Below are 25,697 nucleotides of genomic sequence, written 5' to 3' on the forward strand. Positions count from 1 at the left end.
TCTTGCTCTGTCAAATAAATAAAACCTTAAAAAAAAAAGATTAAAGTTCAATTCCTCAATATAGCTTGCAAAGCGCTGCAAGAATCTTCTCCAACCTTGTAACCTACCCCATCTACCTCCTCTACAAGCAGAAGTATGCTGATAAATATCTAACAATGGGCTCTTAAGAGCCAGGGACTGTGTTTGCCAATTTCCATGGTTAAATACTCCACCCTGGCTGATTGCAAGCTATAAGCATGAAGTCAATTGGCTCACACAGTTTCTGAAAACTTAACAGTCAGATCTTGGCTGGCTCTAGCACATCTCTGCTTGTGACCTCACACCTCAGCAGACAGCAACTATCCTGAACGAACCTCCAAATGCTGTGCTCTCGCTCTCCCCTTGGGACATTCGACGTTCACAAATGTTTCTCCTCCCTTGTCAAAGGAAGGATACATTAGCTCCCAGCCTGGCAGTCTTCCTTCCAGAAGCCTTTCCCTGACTGCTTTGACTTTACTTCTAAAGTCCCCATACTTCTATCCTAGCAGGTGTGACACCGCTAATTTTTTGTTTCCCTGTCTGTATGTTTCCCACTACATTTCTAAACCCTGTTTCTCTTACTTATTCTTGGATTCCCCAGGCCTGCCACAGTGAGCTTGCTGAACACTATTAACTAAGATGTACTGAACACTATGTGCCAGATTTTGTTCTAAGTTTTATACATATTACCTCATTTCACCCTTAAAACAATCCTATGAAGTTGGTTCTGTAATTTTTATGTTCATTTTGCAGATGAGGAAACCGAGGCCCTCACAGGGTGGATACCCTTCTCCCACCCCCACGGGCTCAGGTAGTAAATGCTGGAGCCAGGATTTAAACCCCAGGCGGCATGACTGGAGAGCTCTTGCACATCCAGCCCAGGGTTTGACTTTTTTTTCCCCCACTGGCAATTCTCAATGAGAAAATTTTACTTAAATTTAAATTCTCCCTAATGAGAGAAATTAAATATTAAGGGATAGGATGTCATCAGGTAGGGTTAAACTTTAGAGGGACTTTTTCTATCTCCCCAGATCCAATTTTTGCACTCTTGGGGAAAACATTCCCATTGACAATGTATCTTCTAGACCTTTTACTATGTGCTTACATTAATGTACCACATGGTCATCCCTAAAAACATATGATCTTGTTTTACAGTTTGAATGGTATCTTCCTGAATTAGTCTGCATTTTACTTTCTTTCTCCTCCAACAGGTATCTTAGGGAGATATAGCTGTGTTGAGATAAATATTTATCAATTTTTTTAACTGCTACATGGTACTTAAAGCATATCAGCATGCCTGAATTTATTGTCGTTCCACTATCGTATATTCAGAAAGTTTTGTACTTCTCGGCCTTCAACTAATGCTTCAGTGAATATCTCTATGCATGTCCCCTTGGTGTTTTTCTAATGTAGTTACTGAGATGGGAAGAGGGTATATGCAAAAGAGATAGGATTTTAATAGATGCTATCAAATTACCCTCCAGAGTGACTGTACCAATTTACCTTCCCACAGAGGATTTACAAGAGCCCATATTTTCCCCAAGTGTTTATATTAAATACAACATCTTCCTATCTTGGGCAGTGTAAACATTTTAATTAAGTGAGTCACTGAGAAATATTTCTCTTGCTCGCCAGCTGATAATAGCTTGTGTACGAGGAAAGAGGCGCGTGGATAAGATGCTCCTCCTGGAGATGCTGAAAAATGCACCAGTGAGACCCAGGAGCTGAAACCCTTGCCCAGAAAACCTGTGCTCACCACCTCACTTCACCACAGGCTCAGAATGGCTGCTGCCTGGGGACCACCGTGGAGGACTCCGACGTGGTGACCTCGGGTAACGGGCACTAAATCTCGTCACCCACTCATAAAGTCTCTGCAGCACCAAAAACCCCACTGAGGGGAATGGAAACCAAACAGCCCAAGTCAATGAAATGCTGAAAAAGCAAGATCCAGTTGCCAGACAGAGAATACACACGATGGCGGTCACACGAAACTTTCTGGAAAATACCAAATGTTTTAAAATCTTAAATAACAGGAGGACTTTATCCAGATGATCCAATTCCAAGGTCTTTTTTTTTTTTAGAAGAGACAAGAAGCATTTATATATACATGAAGTAAAAACGCTCCCTTCTTCCTCCCCCTTCTCCATTCCCTCCTCCACATACCCCTACCTTGAAATACATACAGAATCTAGTAGCCTGAAAAACGATACAGGACAAAAAAAAAAAGTGTGGAAGAACATTCTGTATCATCAAGATTTAAACTTCAAACAATATGGCTCTTTTTTCAAGGGTATACTTTTTTTCTTTAACCTTGGCTTAAAAATGATGATCACTGGGGTGCCTGGGTGGCTCAGTCATTAAGCGTCTGCCTTCAGGCTCAGGTCATGATCCCAGGATCCTGGGATCGAGCCCCGCATCGGGTTACCTGCTCCGCGGGAAGCCTGCTTCTCCCTCTCCCACTCCCCCTGCTTGTGTTCCCTCTCTCGCTGTGTCTCTCCGTCAAATAAATAAGTAAAATCTTTAAAAAAAATAATAATAATAATGATCATGAATGAGATGGGGAAGGTCACACTCTAAAAGGGAGAGAAGATGAAGGAAGAGCAGATGGGAAACCAGTTGTTGAGCACCTACTATGTGCTCTGTGTATATCCCATCATTTAATCCACAGAACCATCCCGTGAAGTATGGTGACATGAGAATACATGGAAGCTGAACGAGGTCAGCACGATGAAGGCCATGCAACCATCAGGATCTGACTTCAGGTCTAATGCTTACAAAGGCTGTTTCCCCACTAGACCACACTTCCTGCTAAAATGGAAAGAATCCAGTTACTACTCTAGTAGATCCAATTGTAAAATAATCTGCAGGCAATGTTCTTGCCACGTAACTGCTCTTCGCTGGACAGAAAAAGTAACTTGTGACTACTGTTCACAAGTTCCTGGAGGTGCATCTTCTTTTCAAAGCTCCTAGAACAGGTCAAGGCAAAATAGTAATAAGAGGAAGCAGACAATGAGACTGCATTCAGAAAACGTCCAAGATAAGATCTGTTTTGAGATAGTTCATTAAAACCCTAAAAAAGCCAAGAGAGGGAAAGCAGCAGGCTTGACCATCAACTGTCTTGACTGGGAGTTTGATGCCTATAGGAACAGCCAGACATTCAAAGCACTGAAAACCAAGACCGCGATGCACAGAGGCTGGTCCACTATCATTACTTGCTCATTGTTCCAGCTGCTTCTTGAACTCAATAGCACCTCCCCCACGAAAGCACTGTTATCCAAACGCCCACCAAATGATCATTAGAAGGTTGCACACCATCCCTAGAGTCAGACGCACCTTCTGAAATTTACATATCTGACGAAACTAAGATTAGCACAAACTTAAGCGAGGTTGAATCACTTACCTGTGGTTGTGAATTTACAGGGGTTGAAGTGAAGGCAGCAACCATGGCAGCTCTGTAGTTGTGGGCAGTGACCAGGCCCCAGCACAGCAGTGCCAGCCACAGGAGTCAAGTTACCTTGGTTGTTGATCAGATCACAGTCATGCTAGGAGGAGCTGTGCACCTGGAAAAGGACAGGAAAATCCACATTTAGCCTGAAAGGACTAGGGCGTGGGAGTGAAGTACCACTGGCCCGAGGAAGCAAAAATCCCCATACCATGTACCAACTCCTAGCTTAATGAAAAGAACCCAGAAGGGAGCATCGAACATCTCAGAGCCAGGACTCCCGTACCACTCAGCCAAATCATGTTAGGTTGATGTATTTTCAGAAGTCTGAATCCAGCTGTCCTTGCTAGCTAGATGTTTTGAGGAGGCCATTTCAAGCTGTAAAGCTGGGGACAGGGGGCCCAGAGGAGACACCATTCCATCATTCAACAATAAAGGACCCACGATTAATAACTGCTGGTTTAAATACAAAGGGCAAAGAGAATAAGACCATCAAGTGTCTTAAAGATCACCCAGTTCAAGTGTACCCATCTGCAGATGGAAAACTGAGGTGTGGAGAAGAAAGAAACTATAGTCTCACAATTCGTTAATGACAGAAGCAGGAATGGAACCACAAACAATTTCCAGTCTCGTATGGAATGTAAGACAGTGAGTATGTTCCATGTTTACATTTCCTCAGGAAACTTAGTCACCACTAAGATTAAAGAAAGGCAAGACATCCCAAAGTTACAGGAGTCAGTTACAAGAATGAATCAAGTACTCCAACAGGTGGTGGGGGGCTTCTTCTGTCTTGCCCACAAGTGGGGGAAGAGTGAGGGCATTTCTACAGTCTTTTTGACATCCTCAGAGAGAGGATGCTAGATAGGCACAAAATATAAACAAGTCTTCTGTTACTAATATATTCATTAAGGAAACTCAAAAAGATGCTGAATTCTCTGCAGTAAAGCATGGCCCCAGTTCTGTCCAAAGACCGATATGATTGTTTCCACACTGCAATAAGATCCATGGGGAATCTTTTCCATTTTAAGAATTTACGAAAAGTCTTCCCAAGAAAAGTTCTCATTTTTAGGTTGTTTTCAGACCACCTAATGATATCCTTTCTTTTATTCAAAAGATATTTATTAAACATCTACAGTGAACCAGGAGCACAATGAATAAAACTGAGCCAGCCCCTTGACCTCAGGGAGCTTTTGTCTGGAAATATACTTTCTCGTTTCACTAGCATGCAAGATGATACCGCAACACTTCTCAACTACTGGAAGATGATACTTTCCATTATAGCAGAAGTAAAGATTTAACTCTTGAGCTGGACATTTAATCCAAGCCTTCTGAACACCGAATTCTCTGGCACTACTCTGTCCCAGCTGGATGATGTCGGGCAAGTCACAAAACCTCACAACTGTGTCCTAAGAAATAATCTAGGTTTGGCAGCAACTTCTATGAACGTGAAGTTCTGATTTTTATCCTGTCTTTGCATATTACCCTTCAATACTAGAGTTTCAATCACTTTAGGTTTTATTTAAAACTATGGCTCCTTCCTAACTTTCTCTTCTCTGTTAGAGTGATTATAGTTATTAACAGGTAAGGAGTAAAGCTGTCAAAGTATTTTGGTATAACATTCAACACTAAATTCCTTAGGTGCCCTAATGTTCTCCTTAATCCTAGCTTTAGAGGGGAAAAAAAAGACCCGTTGTTTATTATACCGCGAATCTAAGTGAACAGCCTGGGAGAAAGGTCTATGTATAGGGGACTGCCTTTTTGCTTGAGTGCCAAGCCTACACTGAGAAAATTATAGGACCCCCATGGTGCACTGTTTTGTACTGAACTTACTCCTGGCATCATTTGTCCCCACCCCTACTTTTTTTATTTTTCCTCTTTTCTTCTCACGTTATTTATAATTCACATCATCTTACTCTATCATATGTGGGGTGGGGACAGATGAATATACAAATAGCATGATAACCAAAAAAACAAAATAAGCAGGCAAGTGAGATTCTATTCTGAAAGACTCACACTTTGTGCTCGGGTCCAATATCTAAGTCATTAAGCAATATGACCTTAAAAGATTTTCAATGCTCCGAGTACAGAGACTTGCCTGAAAGATGAATAACCAAACTGGGATTTAATGAAAGCCTAGGAGATGCTGGGCACTGAGAAACTCATTTCGCATACAGGTTAAGGCGCTTATTGTTAACTCATTTCATGGACAAGAACCCTGAGGCTTTAAAAGTTTGTGTAGCATACATAACCAAAGCCACACGGCCCCTTAGACATCCTTGAGACACGTAAGAGCTAGCCCAGACTCTTAGTTTCCCATCCTCAAGAAGCAAGCAAGAAAATAAGGCAGAAACTTAACTGCCTTCTCCTAAAGCAGACCTATCGAGTTGTGAGGCTTTTGCGGAACCTTTTCTTACATGACGGGAGTCCTTTATGAAATGGCATATGGTTAACTTAACTCTAACAATGCAAGGCCTAAGCAATACTACCGCAAAGGGTATAAATCAGCTCTCTTGGGGAAGTGAAGGCCTAAAATTACATTTATAAAACCTATGTACTTCCCAGCTTATTTACCAAAGTGCACAGATCATGGGGGTTGAGACAAGATGACAAAACGACATCCTACATACTGCCATTCAGTCCCTAACTAAGTAAGTGGTCTCACTGTGACCATACAAGTCTCCTGCTGTCCCAGAGCCTCGCAACGTCAACCACAGCATCGCACCGAATTTCTGAACCAATTCATCCCTCTTTGAACTATTCCAAGAATCTGGATGCCTGCCCTGTAGTTCTTCCAACCTGCCATCAATCCAGCTCTCGTTTCCTTTGCTTGAGCTGGAAGATTTTGCTCCAGCTACAGAGAGTCACGGAGCGAGGGGCCCTGCTGACCCCAGCTGCCTTTGGGTCATAACTGTGGCCCTTGCCCTCCTTCTCTACTTCTCTTCATTCTCCATTCTAGGCATCTCTTCTGATCTGTACCATTCTTCCCCAAACCACAAACCACTTCTCATGCCCTTCACTTGCAAAAGATCAGCCATCACTTATTTATTTACTGGCCCATTCATCTATTCCTCTTTAGTCATTGGGTATGAATTAACTCATTATCCCTCCCTACGATTCAACACAGATGTACAAAATACAATCCATAAGTAAGAAAGCTACATAGGGGGGCGCCTGGGTGGCTCAGTTGGTTAAGCGACTGCCTTCGGCTCAGGTCATGATCCTGGAGTCCCAGGATCGAGTCCCGCATCGGGCTCCCTGCTCGGCAGGGGGTCTGCTTCTCCCTCTGACCCTCCTCCCTCTCATGCTGTCTCTCATTCTCTCTCTCTCAAATAAATAAATAAAATCTTAAAAAAAAAAAAAAAAGAAAGCTACATAGGCTCATTCCTCTGTGCCAGATTACTAGAGAAATCACCAATTGACTCTAAGAATAGGAAATATCCTGAATCAGCCCTAGAAGCCACAGATGGAACCCAGCTATTGCTTGAATTTTCAGAAAAAATATACTAGAAAGAATCAATATGGGAGGCTGACAGAAGGACTAAGGTACAACATCCCCTTCATGCGAAACTGCACTGAATGGACAGAAAATAAGCGAATGAGACCCTAATAGACTCATAATGATACTCCTAGTTCAGAGGGATGAGGGGTGGAGGGAGTGAAGCCAGGAAGCACTGGTGTCCATTTCAAATACACTCACCCCTTAGATGGGTTTCCTGGCTTCAACTGAGCAAGTCATCTCCGGTGGTATTTACTTCTGATTTACATGTGGCCATGATGACTGCCCCAGAAAACGTGTGGGAAAAAACTCTACCAGCTGGCTTCTGACATGGGCAACCTTGCCAAGTGACAATGACCTTACTAATTACTGAGTGCCACATCAAATACCTAAAAGAAAGTCTTTGGTTCTGAGGCAAACTCCCCTTTGTTTACTTCTGCAGCTGATGCTGGCTCCTTCCCTAGGCCTCATAGGAAGATGAATTTCTAATTGGCAAATTAATGTGTACTATAAATCTAACCATTTTTCTCTATCTGGACTTGAGTCAAACAGTGACTCATTTCAGTCTCTTGAAAGAACACAGGGCAATACCCAATACTGAATATGCATAGACTTCCCTCTCTATGGATAAGCAACAGAGAAAAATCCAAATCCACTAAGCAAATGAAAAATATTATGGCTCAAGAGAAGGGAAGATTCTAGGATCAGAGCAAATATTTCCTTAAGGAATGAGTGTACTATATTAAGAAAAAAACTTTAAAAATTATGAGGTAAGAATGAATCTGCGTTAACCAAAAAAAAAAAGAGAGAGAAAAAATCTGATTTATGAACTTGAATGAAGGTGGTCAATAAAGCAGGAAACAGAATAAAAAATAAAGCAAAAAACAGTTTTTGTGAAACAGAAGATAAACCAGAGCTTAGTCAGGGAGGTACTTACATGGGTAAAGATTTCAAAGCTGCCATCCCCAAAACATAACAGATGAATGAAAAGTACTAAAGGGGAAAGGAAAGAAGTCATCAATGCTACAACCAGGAAAGAGTAAATTTATCTTTAAAGCTTTAAAAAAGCATTACATATAAATAAAGCCTTTTAGATGAAGTAGGAAAAAATTCCAGACTTTAAATTTGTGTATCCTTCTGCAGAAAGCTCTATAGTCTGGCAGAAACCAAGTAGAAAAAAATACTCTGAACCTCAAACCTGGAGGAACAAGAAGATGTGATATAGGAAGGTCCAAAATAGCATCAGAAGCCGGCCTTATAGCATCTAAGAACTAATGCTCTTCTCTGGATTCTAAGCAGATGAAAACATAACACCAGAACCATAGTAACACCAGAAAGGTAACATTGCACCCACTGAAACAAAAACAGGCTACTTAACAAATGCTAATTCAAAATGCAGTAGAAAGATTGGAATATCAAGTTAAGAAACTTGCCCAAAATGTAGAGCAAAAAAATAAAGGAAAATAGAATAGTAAGAAGGAGAAAGGTGGGGGACTAGTCAAGGAGATCCAATAGCTAAAGAAAAGCAATTCCAGAATGAAATAATAAAAGAAATGGGGGATGGGGGGAGTCACATAACTCAAAACATTTCCTAAAATGGAAAAGTCATAAATTTGTTGACTATTAGGGTCCATTGAGTGCCTACTTGCCCACCTCAACTGATTTTAATATGCCCAAATTAAGCACATCATTATGAAAACTTTTTAAATGGTAGAGATAGAAAAAAATCCTGTCACCAATCAGAAATTGGGGGTGGGTGGTGGGGGTGCTCATAAACAAAGAATTAGGGATCAGAAAGTCTTTGGACTTCTCAACAGCAACCGGGAAGCCAGAAGGCAATGAGACAAAGAGTCAGGTGATTTACAACCTACAATTCTGTTGGAGGATGTTCTTGGGCAAAACAGGGAGGAAAATAAGAAAACGAAAGGCATGTAATACAGGAATAGGAATCCAATACAGGAGAAAAACAAAAGGAATTTCTGGCATCGTTTAGAAAAGAGATCCCTGGATGACAGGTAATAGGACTCAAAAAGTAGCCTTGGCAAAAAAAAAAACCTGTCCATCTGGATACATCAAGAGCAGACTTCTAGAACTGACAGAGTTTGGGACTGAATGAGTACACAGAATACGAAGCACACAGAACACAAACATAAAAAGAAGGATTAAAACTTTCTCTTTTAAGGATTTGTAGAAGAGAAGGATTCATAGATTCTAGACAGCTCCACTATTAACAACATTAACAAGGTCATGATGGCATTAACACTGAATAATGAATGGCCTAATCAAAATCATGACCTAAATGTATTAGGACGAAGAGGTACAGGATAGGAATGTGTGTACGGCACATCTTCCCCAGGGGACAGCAAGAAATATTTAAAACTGATATATCAAAAAGTATAAGTAAAGATCTTAGAGATGCAATGAAATTACTGAACAAAGCCACTAAATCAACTGAAAATGCTGGTCATGGTGAGGGAAAATCGTAGGGAGAGAAGAGCTCCTTTTCTTAAGCAAGCCTCATACAGCTACTTGATACTTTAAGTCACAAACATGTAGAACTTTAAAATATAAAAGTGAAAAAAAAAAAAGAAATAGTATCAGTGCTGACACTAAAAATTTAAAACTACAACAGGCAGAAGTGTCACAACAGAAAACCAAGTTGATGCCATGGAAGAGGAGCTTGAGAAAAACTACACACACTTAGAGTAATAAAATTTACTAGACTGATTAGACAGTATGGCTAAGGAGCACAGAAAGTAGAGATTCAACATAAAAATAATTGGTAGATCTGAGGGCAAATGGCACAATAGTTACTTAACAATAAAAGCAAACTTTTCTTAAAAGATGATGGAGAAGGTTTAAAGAGCTCACCACAACACAAACAACAACAGAAAAAAAACAGATAAGATGCACTACATCAAAATTAAGAACTTCTGTGCAAAGGACATAATCAAAAGTAAAAGTACAGTCCATGGAATGGGAGAAAATATTTGCAAATCCTAAATCTAAAAAGGAGTTAATATCCAGAATATATAAAGAACGCCTACAACTCAATAACAAAATCAAACAATCCAATTAAAAAATGAACAAAAGACTTGAACAAACATTTCTCCATATACAGATGACCAAAAAGCAAATAACAAGATAGTCAACATCACCAATCGTTAGGGAAATGCACATCAAAACCACAATGAGATACCACCTCACATCCATTAGAATGGTTGCTATCAAAAAAGCAGAAAGTAAGTACTGGCAGGGATGTGAAGATCGTAACCTTTATTTTACTGCTGGTGGCATTTACTGGTAACATGGCTCAGCTGCTACAGAAAACAGGATGGCGGTTCCTCAAAAAGTTAAGAATGGAATCATCGTATGACCCAGCAATTCCACTTCTGGATATACAACCAAAAGAACTGAAAGCAGGGTCTCAAAAGAGATATTCGTACACCCATGTTCCTAGCAGCATTATTCACAGTAGCCAAACAAGTGGAAGCAACTCAAGTGCCCATCAACGAGTGAATGGATGAACAATGTGGTACATAAATACAATGGAATATTACTCAGCGTTAAAAAGGCAGAACATTCTGATCCATATTACAATATGGATAAACCTTGAGGGCATTATGGTAAGTGAAATAAGCCAGTAATGAAAAGATAAATACTTTGTAATTCCACTCATATGAGTTACCTAAAGTAGTCAAATTCGCAGAGACAGAAAGTGAAAGGGTGGTCGCCGGGATGTGTGGGGAGAAGGAAAGGGGGAGCTGTTGTTTAATGGGTACAGCGTTTCAGTTTGGCCAGATGAAGAGTTCTGGAGATCTGTTTACCAACAATGTGAATATACTTAACACTATTTAAACTTGAAAATGGTTTAGACAGTAAATTTTATCTTATGTATCTGTTACCATAATTAAAAGGGAGAAAACAAAGAGCTCACCACATTCCAGGGAAAATATGAAGTACATTACCTGCAACTGAAACAAGGTCTGTTAAGTTACTAAACTGCAAGAGTTAAAGGAATTCCCATTAAAATAAAAATCAAGTGGGGAAAAAAAAACTAGGCTGTACACGGCCACCATCCTGACCACAACAGATAAGACAGGAGCAAATTTCATGCTTTTGTCAGAAATATGGAATGACTCAAAAAGCATATGTTCACCCAAATTGTCATTTACTTGCAATAGCAAGAACAAGGCACTTTTATTAAATACAATCAGGATATATTTCACCCTGAAAAATCCACTCGATGGCATAATGCATCTGATCGTGTGATAAATAAAAAAAGGTGCTGAGGGGAGCCTCAGCATGAGCAGCCTGTCAGTGTAAACACAGAATACCTATGATCGTAACAGGACCAAAAAATACAGTTATTATAACTATTAAAAGCTATATAACTGAAATGCATATAGCTGTAATGAACTAAGATAAAAACTCCAGAAAATCAGGGCACCTGGGTGGCTCAGTCAGTTAAGTATCTGACTCTTGGTTGCAGCTCAGGTCATGATCTCAGGGTCGTGAGGTCAAGCCCCGCATCGGGCTCTGGGCGAGTCTGCTTATCCCTCTCCCTCTGCACCCGCTCCCCTCCGCTCGCTCTCTTTAAAATAAATAAATAAATAATATTAAAAAAAAAAAAAGGCTCCAGAAAATTGCAAGAAAAGGAAAACATTCTTCACCTTTTGAATTAATCAATACTGTTTTATTTCTAAAGTCAATAAAAGGAGAATTTCAGGCTCAAAGAGCCTAAAAAGGGAAAGGGGGGGAAAAACGGATGACTAACAGTCCATGGTACATTTTTTAGCTCAATTTGCTATCCTTACACCACTGCTTCCCACAAAACCAGTGAGGCAAACGGTCCAGCTGGGATGAAGAAAGCTGTGATCACAGGGTCCATTTGCTTCCCATGCAGAGTTAGAACAAAGAAATCAGAAAAGCACTTAAGAAACCAAATCACTTCCTAATGTTTTGTTTTAAAACACCATCTCTACCTGTCGCAGCAGAAACTTTTCCTCTCTTCTTCAAATTATCAGGTCCAAGGTCTTGCTTCAATATATTCACTGAAGACAGTATGTTTCGTGTTCTTCAATCTTTTCTTTTCCTACATATAGGATCAGTTTTTCCATTTGCTTCTCCAGCTTTTCAATCAGAACTTTCATTCTACACTTGGCCTAAAAGTCTATCATTCTTTCCATATGGCACTCAGCTGACGCATTCCAAGGAAGGGATACACACGGCCCGCAGAAGGAGAAGCGAAAGCACCACCATCGCCGGGTTTAACATGTGTCTTATCTGTTCAGAGTCCAGTATTCTACAGATAGAAGAAACTGGCCCAAAATTATCTAAAGAAACCCACTGTTCTGATTTCTAAGAGTGCGCTGGCAGGCATACCGTTTTCACTTTTGGACAGTGCTCTTGACTGGGAGAGATACTATCCTGAAATGTATCAAAATAACCAGGAATTGTTAGAACACAATTGGCAGAAAAATCTCAGAACAGTTGTAACTACTAAAGCGAAAGATGTGTTGGCCATACTCTGCTTATGGTCTCAAAATCAAGCTAGCTTGTGTTATATTGCTTAGAAAATGGGGGGAGAGGAGTTGTAGTTTTAGTAAGAGTGGATCAGGAATGGGCTACAGTTACAGGTTTCAGAGTTAGAGAAAAATGAACAAGTGAGTGTACTCACAAAGGAGGAGAAAACTGATGGGGATGAAGGAAGAAAAATCATCTTTTTAAAAGGATGGAGAAAATCCTCTTGAAAGGTAGGACAAATTTCTCTTTGTCCTGTTTCTTTCCATAGACCAAGGCGCACAATGTCTAAGCTCTGGGTCTTCTTGGTATCTCACACCATGACCCTCAGACATCTGCATAGGGACCCAGAGTAGTGCAAAGACTAATGGGACTTAGGACCTGCATCTAAGGGAATGAAGCAGGACCCTGAAGCATAGCATGGATAAATTTTACTGAGGAATGTTTGGGGAGGGAGCCTCTGAGCCATGCTGGAGTATTTGCGGTCCCCTCAGTTTCAAGACAAGGAGAATTACAACCTCTGTAACCAAGTCTCGCGCCAAGCTAGACTACGCCAAACACAGCCACTGGAGGAGACAGAAGATATTTCCTTCTGAGAGCAAGTGCAGGTTTCTAAAGTCAGAATTCCTAAATGGCCTACAACTGAAGGAATACGAACATGCATATTCATGTTAGTGGAGGTGAGTGAAAGGGAAAAGCGGAAGAAAAGAGAGTAAATGGGAGTGGGAGCAAAGTATCCAAATAGCTGGCCAGAATATAGAAGTCTACAGCTGCCACAAGAACAGTGATTCAGCCCAGAATAACAGTCTGTAACAGCAAAGGATCCCGTTAACAAAGGCATCTAGGAATTTATACTGTGTAAAGAATTAATATTAAGAGCAAAGATTTTGCTACAAGGAGGCTCAGGGCATTATCATATATGACTGGCAAATTTTAGAAACAATCTAAACATCTAATACTATAATACTTGCCAAATTAAGTTATTAAAACTGTTTACATACAATTTAATTTTATATAATAAAAATTTATACAATAAAAATTAAATTGTATTGAAACTATCTATATACCCCCTCATTTGGAAAAGCATACAAAGACAATACATATATATTTACTAAGCCCTGAGATGGTACATGATATCACTCAGAATATCTTGTTTTGCCAGAAAGACAGCACTCAAAGAATTATGGAGACATGTTGAAAGAACAGGGAAATTAGCTTGACGGGCACCCCCCTGGCCTAAAATAAAAATTTCTGAGCTTCAACATAAATGACAGTAACAGCTTTATAACCCTTTAAATAGAAACCCAGGAGTTCATTTTAATGTAAATAAACTAATAAAAGTTTGGTAAGAAATAGAATATTTACATAGACCCAAATACTTTCCCACAAAATTTGTATTCATTACAAAAGCAAATCAGTAGCTTTACAGTGGAGAAGTCTGGAAGACACCACCTTAATCAAGTCTTCAAAGTAAACATCATGGGAAATTGTAACAAATTGACATTGTACACCACCTGAGAGGATGTAATGAGAAGAACACAGCATCACTTCTGTGATATTCCTGCCAAAGGTTCAAAATCTGAATTTAATCAAAAGGAAACACAGGCCAAACCCAAATTGAGGGACATTATGCAAAATAACTTTCCTATAATCTTTACTTTAAGTTTTATTTATTAAAGTAATCTCTAGGGCGCCTGGGTGGCTCAGTTGGTTAAGTGACTGCCTTCGGCTCAGGTCATGATCCTGGAGTCCCGGGATCGAGTCCCGCATCGGGCTCCCTGCTCGGCAGGGAGTCTGCTTCTCCCTCTGACCCTCCTCCCTCTCATGCTGTCTCTCATTCTCTCTCTCTCTCAAATAAATAAAATCTTAAAAAAAAAAAAAAAGAAAAAGAAAAATATACTATAAAAAAATAAAATAAAAATAAATAAATAAAGTAATCTCTACACCCAACGTGGGGCTTGAACTCACGACCCTGAAATCAAGAGTCACGGGCTTTTCCCACTGAGCCAGCCAGGCACCCCATCCTATAATCTTTAAAAGATTAGGTCATAAAAAGGGAAAAAACACTGAGAAACTGTTCCATGTTAAAGAAGACAAGAGACATGACAAATGAATACGATGCAAGATTCTGGACTGGATCCTTTGCTATCTTTGTATTGAGATAAGTTGGGGAAAGTTCAGCAGGATCTAAAAATTAGATACAATAATGATGCTCATCTCCTAATTTTGACGGTGGCTTTGTGACTATGTGAAGAACGTCCTTGTATACAGGAAATATATTCTATAGTATTTGAGGGTGTCAACATCATGTCAACAAGTCACTCCTAATTGACTTGGTGAGATAAAAGTCCCTTCATACTTCTGTACTCTACTTGCAACTTTTCTGTAAGTCTGAAAGAGGAGGGAGAGGTGGAGGATGAGGAGGGGAGAAGCAGGGGCAGTAGAAGCCCCGCCATCTAAGAGAAAATGTGTTTAATAGGAAAGGAGTGTTCATGTGTCACCATTTAACATATGAATACACATGCCCCAGAATAAATTTAATTTTACAAAATTTAATCTGGTTAGGAGTTACTGTTACAAATTACAGGATTACCCCAGACACACATGGGCCTGATTTTAGAGAAGACAGGAAAAGATGTCTCAGACAAATGGCTGCGTATAAGGGGCGTGTTGCCAAAAGTCAAATAGGTCTTTTGAAAAAGGAGAAGTCTGGACCACAGCACAAAGTGTAGGCAGCATCATACCAAGTTTTGCTTTAGTTTCAAAGCTAAAGAAGTATCATAGTACAGAAGAGATACATTTACATGCAACACAAAACAAAGGAAAAGGCAGATGCCCCAGCAACGTGGCCTTAAGAGTCTGTCTTCTGTTTCCAGGCTATGGGGGGAAAATGTGACAAGGTACCACGTTCTTTGAAGATGGTAGGTTATGAAATTTCTTCTGCCTACCCGTGAGAATAATCTCTTCCAGATGTTGTTTGGCCCACAATGTGCTATTCAGAAATATGAACGTTTTATTTATTTTTGAAGTTCAAGAGCCAAATAAGAAACCTAGCTTCCTTCACTAATCTCTAATTAAACTGGAGATAAGTTCCCTTAAAAAAAAAAGTCCTGTACATCCTAAGTCTAGACTTAGACATCCTGGCCAACGTTCTGAGGAGGAAGAAAATAATACCTGTTGAATACAATTCTTGTTCTCTTCCTTGCCATGGGAAAAATGAGGTGCTTAACTTAATTTCCTTTCCCACTCTTAACATACACCACTGTTCCTCAGTGAAGTTGCTCCTGGCAATCTCTAAAAGAGACTCCCTTAGAACAGTAAGCATGGAGGGAAATCTAAAGAACACTAGGATTGTGCATCAATTATTCCCAGTGGGGCGGAGGATATGTAAATACCATCGTTTCCTGAGAATTTACATACGTGCTTTTGCCAACTTGAAAGGTCAGTAAGGAAAGGCCGGCCTGGTTCGTTAATATAGCAATTTCATGAGTAACATTTCAAAACATCATCATGCCTGTTGAAGAAATTAGGAATGTGGAGCAAAGGGAATTAAAGGACTCTCCTCAGTTCGCAATGATTTAGTAACTATGAAAACAAACACACACAAAGGGGCCCCTCCCCGAACTTACGTGAATGGTATTCTAAGTCTTGTTTTCCTTTTATGAAAGGATTTTAAATGTGACCGTGGTTATCTTTTTAAATTATTGTTGGAGGTGTTTATCAGGAAAGCAGCAGAAAATGGAAAGGCAAAGAAGCCTTTTTACAAACTGCAAAGAGATAGTAAAACCACCAAGTAGCCACAGAACCCCTACGCCTGAGACGCGACCTAAAAACCAGCTGGAAACCTAAAAACAGCTGTGAGACACCACTTTAAAGACTTCTGACCATCTAATCATCAGTCTAAAAAATGCTGTCCTACTTGTCCAGAAAAATCACAGGGAGAAATCCAAATATGTAAAGAATGGAGAGTGTCCTACAGAAAAACATCTCACTAGTGCGAAAAGATATTATATGGCTAAGCCCAAGAGAAGAGAAAGCGTGACAAAATTAAAAAGGGAATTCTGGTAGAAAAGGAATCAGAAAAAGAAAAAAAGTTTTGCTCAACGGATGCTACCTGAAAAATCTGGAAGAAGGAAAAAAAAACCACCAACCAGACTCAGTGGCAACAGTTTCTACCTGACCAAGAATTTCCTGGGGCTTAAAAAAGGAAGGAGTGTGCTGGAGGGCTGGGGTTCATGTGGTTGCTGTTGTAAGCCAAGTCATGGAAATAAAATAAGCAGGCAACAGATCTATAAATCCTTTGTGTTCCAAGATGTCTTCATTTTACACTACTATGGCGCTGGTTCCAAGAAACTGAATGTGGTGTGCTCAGTCCATAGCTGAGAAGTGGATCCAGAGGCAAGAGGAACCGGTCACCTCTCCAAAGAGCCATCCCAGTTTGAGTGGTGGTGGAGGTGACCAGGATGACAAGTAAGGACTCTTCTCCTGCTGAGGACTAATGGTTTCGTTTTGGAGTCTGATCTCAGATCCATGTTACATGAACTCCTCTCAGCTGGAGTTCATAGCACCACACTGATTTCTTTTGGCCCCAATCCTGCATCGCAGCTGTTTATACTTATTTGAGGTATGGTGTATTTTGAAACAAAATGAACCAGATTTCCCCCACTGCCTATGTCAGTGCCTGGTAATGGAAAACATTAACTCTTTCACAACCGGGATACTGACAAGTGTAGTACATCCATCATATGCAGGAAGACACAAAGGAGACAGGGATCCGGAGCTGGGAGAGCTCTCCAACTAAGCTTATTTCAAAGCAGAGGGCAGATATTCTACCATTTACACAGTTTCTGGACCCCGTCCATCTCCAGTTTCAGTCAGTTTACAGGTTTTAAAAGAACAAGAGTCATGAGTTCGAGCAATTATATGCCAACAAACTGGACAATCTAGAAGAAATAGATAAATTCCCAGAAACATACAACCTACCAAGACCGAATCATAAAGAAATAGAAAATTTGAGATCAAACACAGTATGGAGATAGAAACAGTGATCAAAAACCTCCCAAAAAAGAAAAAGCCAGGACTAGATAGTTTTGCTGGTGAATTCTACCAAACATTTAAAGAAGAATTAATGCCAATTCTTTTCAAATGAGAAAGGAATACTCCCAAACCCATTTTATGAGGCCAACATTAACCTGACACAAAAGCCAGATAAAGATACTACAAGAAAACATAAGCCAATATCCCTGATAAACCCAGGTAAAGGGACACCTGGGTGGCTCAGTCGGTTAAGTGCCTGCCTTTGGCTCAGGTCATGATCCCAGGGTCCTGGGATCAAGCCCCATGTAGGGCTCCCTGCTCAATGCGGAGCCTGCTTCTCCCTCGCCCGCCACTCTCCCTGCTTGTGCACGCTCTGTCTCAAATAAAATCTTAAAAAAAAAAAAACACACAGGTGCCAAAATTCTCAAAATTTTAGCAAACCAAATTCAATAGCACATGAAAAGGATCATACACCATGATCAAGTGGGATTTAACACTGGGGTGCAAGGATAGTTCAACATACACAAATCAGTAAGCATGATACAACCACATCAATAAAGGATAAAAATCTTATGATCCTCTCAACAAATGCAGAAAAAGCATTTGACAAAATGTGACATCTGTTTATAATAAAAACTCTCAACAAATTGGGAATAAAGGAACATACCTCAAAGTAATAAAGGCCACATATGACAAACTCACAACTAACATTATGCCCAATAGTGAAAGGCTGAAAGCTTTCCCACTAAGATCAGGAATGAGGCAAAGATGGCCACTCTCACTATTCCTATATACTGTATTGGAAGTTCTCACTAAAGCAATTAGGCAAAAAAATAAAAGGCATCCAAATCAGAAAGGAAGAAAAGTTGTCTCTGTTTGCAGATGATATGATCTTATAAAGAGAAAATCTCAAAGACTCCACCAAAAAACACACTGTTAGAATAAATTCAATAAAGTTGCAGGATATAAAATCAATATACAAAAATCGTTTGTTTCTATGCAGTACCAACTATCTGAAAAAGAAATAAAACAATCCCATTTATAATGGCATCAAAAACAATAAAATGCTTAATAATTATTTGATGAAGACAGTAAAGAGCCATATGCTGAAAATTAGAAGACTGATGAAAAAAATTGGAAGACACAAATGGAAGATATCCTGTGTTCATGGATAAGAATATTGTTAAAATGTCCATACTACCAAAAGCCATCTATCAATTCAATGCATTCTCTATCAATATTCCAATGGCATTTTTCATAGCAACAGAAAAAAATCCTAAAATTCATATGGAACCACAAAAGATCCCAAATAGCCATTGTTCCTGAGGAAGAATCATAAATCTAGAGGCACCACAATTCCTGATTTCAAACTTTATTATAAGCTATAGTAATCAAAACAATATGGTACTGACATAAAAACAAACACATAAACAACTGAAACAGAACTGAGTCTTGAGAAATAATACCAACATATATGATCAACTAATATTTGATAAGGGAGCTAAGAATACTCAGTGGGGGAAAGGATAGTCTTTTCCACAAATGGTGCTGAGAAAACTGGATCTCCACACGCAAAAAAAGAATGAAACCGTATTCCTTTTTCCACTACTCACAAAAATTAACTCAAAATGAATTAAAGACTTAAATATAAGACCAAAATTATAAAACTACCAGAAGAAAACAACAATATCCTTGACATTGGCCTTGGCAACAATTTTTTTAATATGACACTAAAAGTACAAATAACAAAAGTAAAAATAAACAAGTAGGACTATATCATATTAAAAAGTCTCTGCACAGCAAAAGAAATAATCAACAAAATGAAAAGGCACCTAAAGAATGGGAGAAAAAAATTTGCAAACCATCTATCTGATAAGGGATTAATATCTGAAATATATGAGGAACTCATACAACTCAATAGCAAAAAAAAAAGTGATTTTAAAAAATGGGGAAAGGTCGGGCGCCTGGGTGGCTCAGTTGGTTAGGCGACTGCCTTCGGCTCAGGTCATGATCCTGGAGTCCTGGGATCGAGTCCCGAATCGGGCTCCCCGCTCTGCGGGAAGTCTGCTTCTTCCTCTGCCTCTCTTTCTCTCTCTCATGAATAAATAAATAAAATCTTAAAAAAAAAATGGGGAAAGGTCTTGAATAGACATTTTTCCAAAGACATACAAATGGCCAATGGATACATGAAAAGATGCTCAATATCACTAATCATCAGGGAAATGTAAATCAAAACCACAATGAGATATCACCTCACACCTGTTAGAATGGCTATAATCAAAAAGACAAGAGATAACAAGTGTTGGTGAGGTGGTGGAGAAAAGAAATCCTTGTGCACTCTTGGTGGGAATGTAAATTGGTGCAGCCACTGTGGAAAACAGTATGGAGGTTCCTCAAACAATTAGAAATACCATGATCTAGCAATCCCACTTCTGGGCTTATAGCTGAAGGAAATAAAATCATTATCTCAAAGAAATATCTGCACTCCTATTTTTATTGCAACATTAACAATAGAAAAGACCTGGAAACAACCTAACTGTCCATGCACGGATGAATAGCTAAAGGAAATGTGGTGTACAATGTAATATTATTATGTACAATGAAATATTATTTAGCCATAAAAAAAGGGGAAATCCTGCCTCTTGTAACACTGATAGACCCTGAGGGCATTATGCTAAGTGAAGCCAATCAGAGAAAGACAATATTGTATGTGAAATCTAAAAAAGTGAACTCATAGAAATAGTGAGTAGAACAGTGGATGCCACAGGCTAGGGAGTGGAGGAAATGGGGAGATGTTGGTCAAAGGGTATAAAATTCCAGCAATAAAATAAGTTCTGGGGATCTGTATAGCATGGTGACTATAACTAACATTTTATATTATACACCTGAAAGTTATTAAGAGAGATCTTAAATGTCATGACCAGCAAAAAAAAAAAAAAAAGGTAATTATATGAGATAATGGTTATGTTAACTAACCTTATTGTGATCATTTTGCAATATATACCTGCAAATCATGTTGTACATCTTAAACTTAGACAATGTTATAGATCAGTAATATCTCAATAAAGCTGATGGTAAAAAGACTCATGGATTAAAGTGGAAAAGGGAAATAGTTATTTCTAAATTGAGTGCAAAATTTTACTGAGCTCTCTGGTAACTAAAGCAAAAGAGAAAATGAAGAACTGTATATTAACTATCAGGAGAGAGAGACTATGTTCTTCTACTAAATCTAAGTTAAGAGTCACCATGTGGTACAAACCAGAAAGAAATATTAATATGGCCATTTCTTCTCTACCAATCCTCAATGAAAGCAGAAGACAAAAATTCATGGTTCTCAAGATGTTTGCAAATGACATATCCAATAAAGGGTTAGTACCCAAAACATAAAAAAAAAAAAAAAAAAAAAAAAAAAAAACCATATACAACTCAACACCAAAAAAACCCCCGAATAATCCAATTAAAAATGGGCAGGGCGCCTGGGTGGCTCAGTCATTAAAGTATCTGCCTTCGGCTCAGGTCATGATCCCAGGGTCCTGGGATCGAGCCCCGCATCGGGCTCCCTGCTCGGCGGGAAGCCTGCTTCTCCCTCTCCCACACCCCCTGCTTGTGTTCCCTCTCTTGCTGTGTCTGTCAAATAAATAAATCTCTAAAAAAAAAAAAAATGGGCAGAAGACATGAACAGACATTTCTCCAAAGAAGATATACAGATGGCCCACAGACACATGAAAAGATGCTCAACATCACTCATCAGGGAAATGCAAATCAAAACCACATGAGATATCACCTCACACCTGTCAGAATGCCTAAAATCAAAAACACAAGAAACAACAAGTGTTGGCAAGAATGTGGAGATAAAGGAACACTTTTGCACTGTTGCGGGAATGCAAACTGGTGCAGCCACTGTAGAAGACATATAGAGATTCCTCACAAAGTTAAAAACAGAACTACCCAACAATCCAGCAATCACACTACTGGATATTTACCCCCAAAATACAAAAACACTAATTCAAAGGGATACATGTACCCCAATGTTTATAGCAGCATTAATCATAATAGCCAAATTATGGAAGCAGCCCAAGTGTGCATTGATAGATGAATGGATAAAGAAGATGTGGTGTGTGTGTGTGTATTCACATGTACACACACACACACACACAAATGGAATATTATTCGGCCATAAAGGAGAGTGAAATCTTGCCATTTGCAACAACATGGATGGAGCTAGACAGTACAATGCTAAGTGAAATAAGGCAGAGAAAGACAAATACCATATGATCTCACTCATATGTGGAATTTAAGAAACAAATGAGCAAAGAAAAAGGTAGGGAGAGAGAGAAAAACCAAGGAATAGGCTCTTAACTATAGAGAACTGATGGTTACCAGAAGGGAGGTAGGTTGGGGCGGGGGGGGGGGGGGGGGGAGGGGGATGGAGAAAATAGGTGATGAGATTAAAGAGTACACTTGTCATGATGACCACCAAGTAATATACAGAATTGTCGAAACATTATACTTCACACCTGAAACTAATATAAGACTATATGTTAACTATACTGGAATTAAAATTAAAAACTTATTAAAAAAATAATTTTTTTTTTAAATCCATGGTTCTCAGAGGGCTGGGAATCTTAAACCCAGTACATACACCAGAATGAGCATCTCTCCTCACCCCTAACCAGAGCTTTTGATTTAGCAGAATCCAGTCACCTGTATTTTTAAAGTCTTCTTAAGTAAACCTCTGATTATAAGCCATGGTCTTAAATCAGAGTTCTATAGAGACACCTGTATACGGACAAATGCATTATTTTTCACATGTATACTGAGTGATCTAATAGGACACAAGGTGAGAGCAGAGGTTCCAAAGGAGGCTTTGCCACAGAATATAAAAACACTGATTCCTGGGCCCTACCTGCGACACACTGAATGAGATTGTGTGTGGATGTGAACCAAGAATCTGTATTATAATGAGTGCCCCTAGGTTGAAAGCCAGATGTGTTAATTAGTGCATTAGACCAGTGGTTCTCAAACTACAGCCTACAACAACCAGATTTCACTGGAGGGTTGTTCAAACGCCAGATGGCTGAGCACTGACCTGGAGTTTCTGATTCAGTAGGTCTGCAATGGGCCATTTTATACCAAGTAACAAGTTCTCAAGTGACGCCGGTGGGGCTGCGCCACCCTGCGCCAGGGACTACTCACGAGACTGTTCTTTTAATCGATCAGTTACCTCAAATGGCCTTTGATACAACCAAAAAGGAGAGAACTCAGGACTGCAGTCTCTGCTATGCGTCTACAGTGTAAGTGTTCAGGGCTGTTGAATAAAAAACAGCCTCATGTGCTTTTGATACAAGACATAAAGAGCAAATTTGGTCTTTTCTTTAAAAAACAAATGACACTGTAATCCAAATTGAGGGCAATTTTACCTATTCAATTATGAGGATTTCCAGAAATTTTCTTAGGAAGGAGATTTTGAATTATTCAATAAAGACTAACTGAAACTCCACAGGTCAGTGATAGAAAGATCTGAGTTCAGGTGTTGCCATTTACAAATCTTGGACATGAACAAACATACACTTAGTGAAGCTGCTAAGAACATGTTATTTTTGAGCAGGACTCAATCCCAGTGTGTGTCCAAAAGAATAAGAGAGCTGCAACATGTACCCACACCATTATATGAACTGACCTACGGAATGAAGGGATTTAATGCTGTCCGTCTGAATGGTGCCAGGTGTCTGCCAAAGGCAACAGATTTTGTATGGACAAAGTCAACAGCTCTGAGGCATCTTAAATTTATTTCCTGGTCATGAGCGTAAGATCATACCACTGCAAAGGAAATAGCTGGTTCACAGACACGTTTAAGTTATTAATCATAAATTTAAAAGAAGGCAGAGGGAGGTGGACACAGATAGGTTTTGTATCACTTGGAAATGGAATTTGATCCATCAAAAGATAATTCCTACATACTACACGATTCTCAGGGTGGCTGTATCAACCCTCTTACATACTGAAGTCTAAAGTCTTTGAGATCAATCAGTTCAACCCAAGAACCGTTTCATGAGGATCAAAAGCTTTGGTTAAATCAATAAATCATGCAAATGGTCATGAACGGACTTATGAATAAAGAGGACATCAGCCCCTAGGGGCGCCTGGGTGGCTGTCATTAAGCATCTGCCTTCGGCTCAGGTCATGATCCCAGGGTCCTGAGATCCAGCCCCGCATCGGACTCCCTGCTCTGCAGGAAGCCTGCTTCTCCCTCTCCCACTCCCCCTGCTTGTGTTCCCTCTCTCTGTCAAATAAATAGATAAAAAATCTTTAAAAAAAAAAATGACATCCGCCCCAATTCCTTGATACATCTCCACCCAATTTCCAGTTAAAAGACACAAAGACAAGCGAAAACCTCAACATGGTTCTGAAACCAAGAATAACAGCCTGCCATTAATAATCATCATCATCATAAAAACCTGGCAGTGATATCTATGAAGTACAGTGTATTATCTATGAAGTACAGTGAAGGCGGGGCTGAGTTAAAAGCAGTGAATGTCCACTGAACACTTTGCCAAAAAAGAGTAACTAAAAGTGAGAAGGTTCAGACTTCCTCCGCTCTACCTCCTTTTCCAGAATGAAGAGTGGGTACCAAAGAGAGCAGCAAGGAACAGCCCGGTATTGCTCAGCTCTGCTTTCTGAAATAACCATGGAGCAATCCGCTATTTCCCCTTTTTCCCATCACTCTTGGAAATCCTGTGCAAGGACCTTTTTTTTAGGGGCACCTGGGTGGCTCAGTCGTTAAAGCATCTGCCTTCAGCTCAGGTCATGATCACAGGGTACTGGGATCAAGCCCGGCATCAGGCTCCCTGCTCGGCGGGAAGCCTGCTTCTCCCTCTCCCACTAACCCTGCTTGTGTTCCCTCTCTCGCTGTCTCTCTAATAAATAAATAAAATCGTAAGTCAATAGGCAATAAAGAATCCACTGACAGATTCAGGGCCTCCTGAATATGGGAGAACACAAGTCTACTCTAAAGAGATCTGGGTACAGGAAGAATTCTAACATGAAGAGTTTGTCTATCACTACACCCGAGTCTCTCAGTATTGATTTGTAACTCAGGAAAGAATGGGCCCTACTTTGAGTGGGGAGACTTCTTTGGGGCGTGGGGCCAGGGTTTTCTCCCGTGTCAGCAGTCAAGGTACAGAGCTTCTTGGGGGGGGGGGGATCATCCTTGCCAATGGTGCCATGTGCTCATTGCACAAGAGCATGTGGCTAAGTGGGAGGAGCAGGGCTGGAATCCAGCAAGCACTGTACCACTCATGGTGGAGCTGGGCCTGCCCAAAAGAAAAAGCCTTCTGAAACCAGCAGAGTTATACAGCTAGTAACAGGGGGTGGTTTTCAGTCCAAAGTCAGGACCCGCACTGTCCAATAAGATGGTCATGCGTCATATGTGGACAGTGCAAAAATAGAACATTTCCATCACTGCAAAAAATGTCTACTGGACAGGGCTGGCATGATGTTCACAAAAACTGTGAAGTGGAAAAGAGCTCTGTTACTTTTTAATTAAAATTGAAGTAGGATTATTCTCTTCTACAAAATGTAGTTTACAGAGAGTTCTGTCATTTTGGAGTCAGAATGAAATCTAGCTACAACAAAGTATGCATTAAGACAGTGATGATAAGCTCATAATCAACTATTTCTGTTCATTGTGTTTCCTAGTTTTTCATACATTAAAGTCAAAAACATGGAAACACTGAGCTGTCCTAAGTAAATCCCTTAAAAGGAATAGGGTTCTAATTACATATTCAGCCATATACCTCTATTATGCTATCCTTGTAAAATTCCCTTGAGCAATCAATTTTTGAACTTACTAAGCCACCCCACACTGCACACTACACAGTAAATCACTGTAATACTAGAGTATGTATTGTGGCTATTTTAAGGCAAAATAAACTTATTTTTACCAGATAACATTGTGTGTCAAAGTTAATCAAAGAAAACCAGAACATATTTCAGAAAGAACTTATCTTTTAAAATGGAGAAAAGTGTCATACAATGTCAACTAACAATGGGAGAATAGTGAGGATAAATGCAAATCAATATCCATCAGTTTTTGAGAGCTAAATAGGTGGGCATTCTCTTATCCCTAATCAAAGTTAAATAAACCAGAGGCCCCAAAGCCATAAACACAGATAGGATTTT

General features: G+C 39.7%; 1 protein-coding gene across 14 annotated transcripts in view; it reads right to left on the reverse strand.

The window, feature by feature from the left end:
- LPAR1 (lysophosphatidic acid receptor 1) overlaps positions 1-25,697 on the reverse strand; it is a 297,361-nt gene that overhangs the window by 76,037 nt on the left and 195,627 nt on the right. For 13 of the 14 annotated variants that reach the window (XM_064579691.1, XM_064579692.1, XM_045882909.3 and 10 more), the window contains one exon: positions 3,419-3,578. Coding sequence is in view for 12 of the 14 variants with exons in the window: in XM_045882909.3 (XP_045738865.1) it covers positions 3,419-3,463 (45 nt within the window). In the remaining 2 variants the exon portion in view is untranslated. Of the gene's footprint in view, positions 1-3,418; positions 3,579-11,941; positions 12,865-25,697 lie in introns of those variants that run through there. The other variant, XM_045882906.3, reaches the window with a different exon arrangement.

This window comes from Mirounga angustirostris, unplaced genomic scaffold, assembly GCF_029215605.1.
Source record: "Mirounga angustirostris isolate CCGP_5_RB_7025 unplaced genomic scaffold, mMirAng1.0.hap1 SCAF_15, whole genome shotgun sequence".
NCBI classification, from domain to species: Eukaryota; Metazoa; Chordata; class Mammalia; order Carnivora; family Phocidae; genus Mirounga; species Mirounga angustirostris.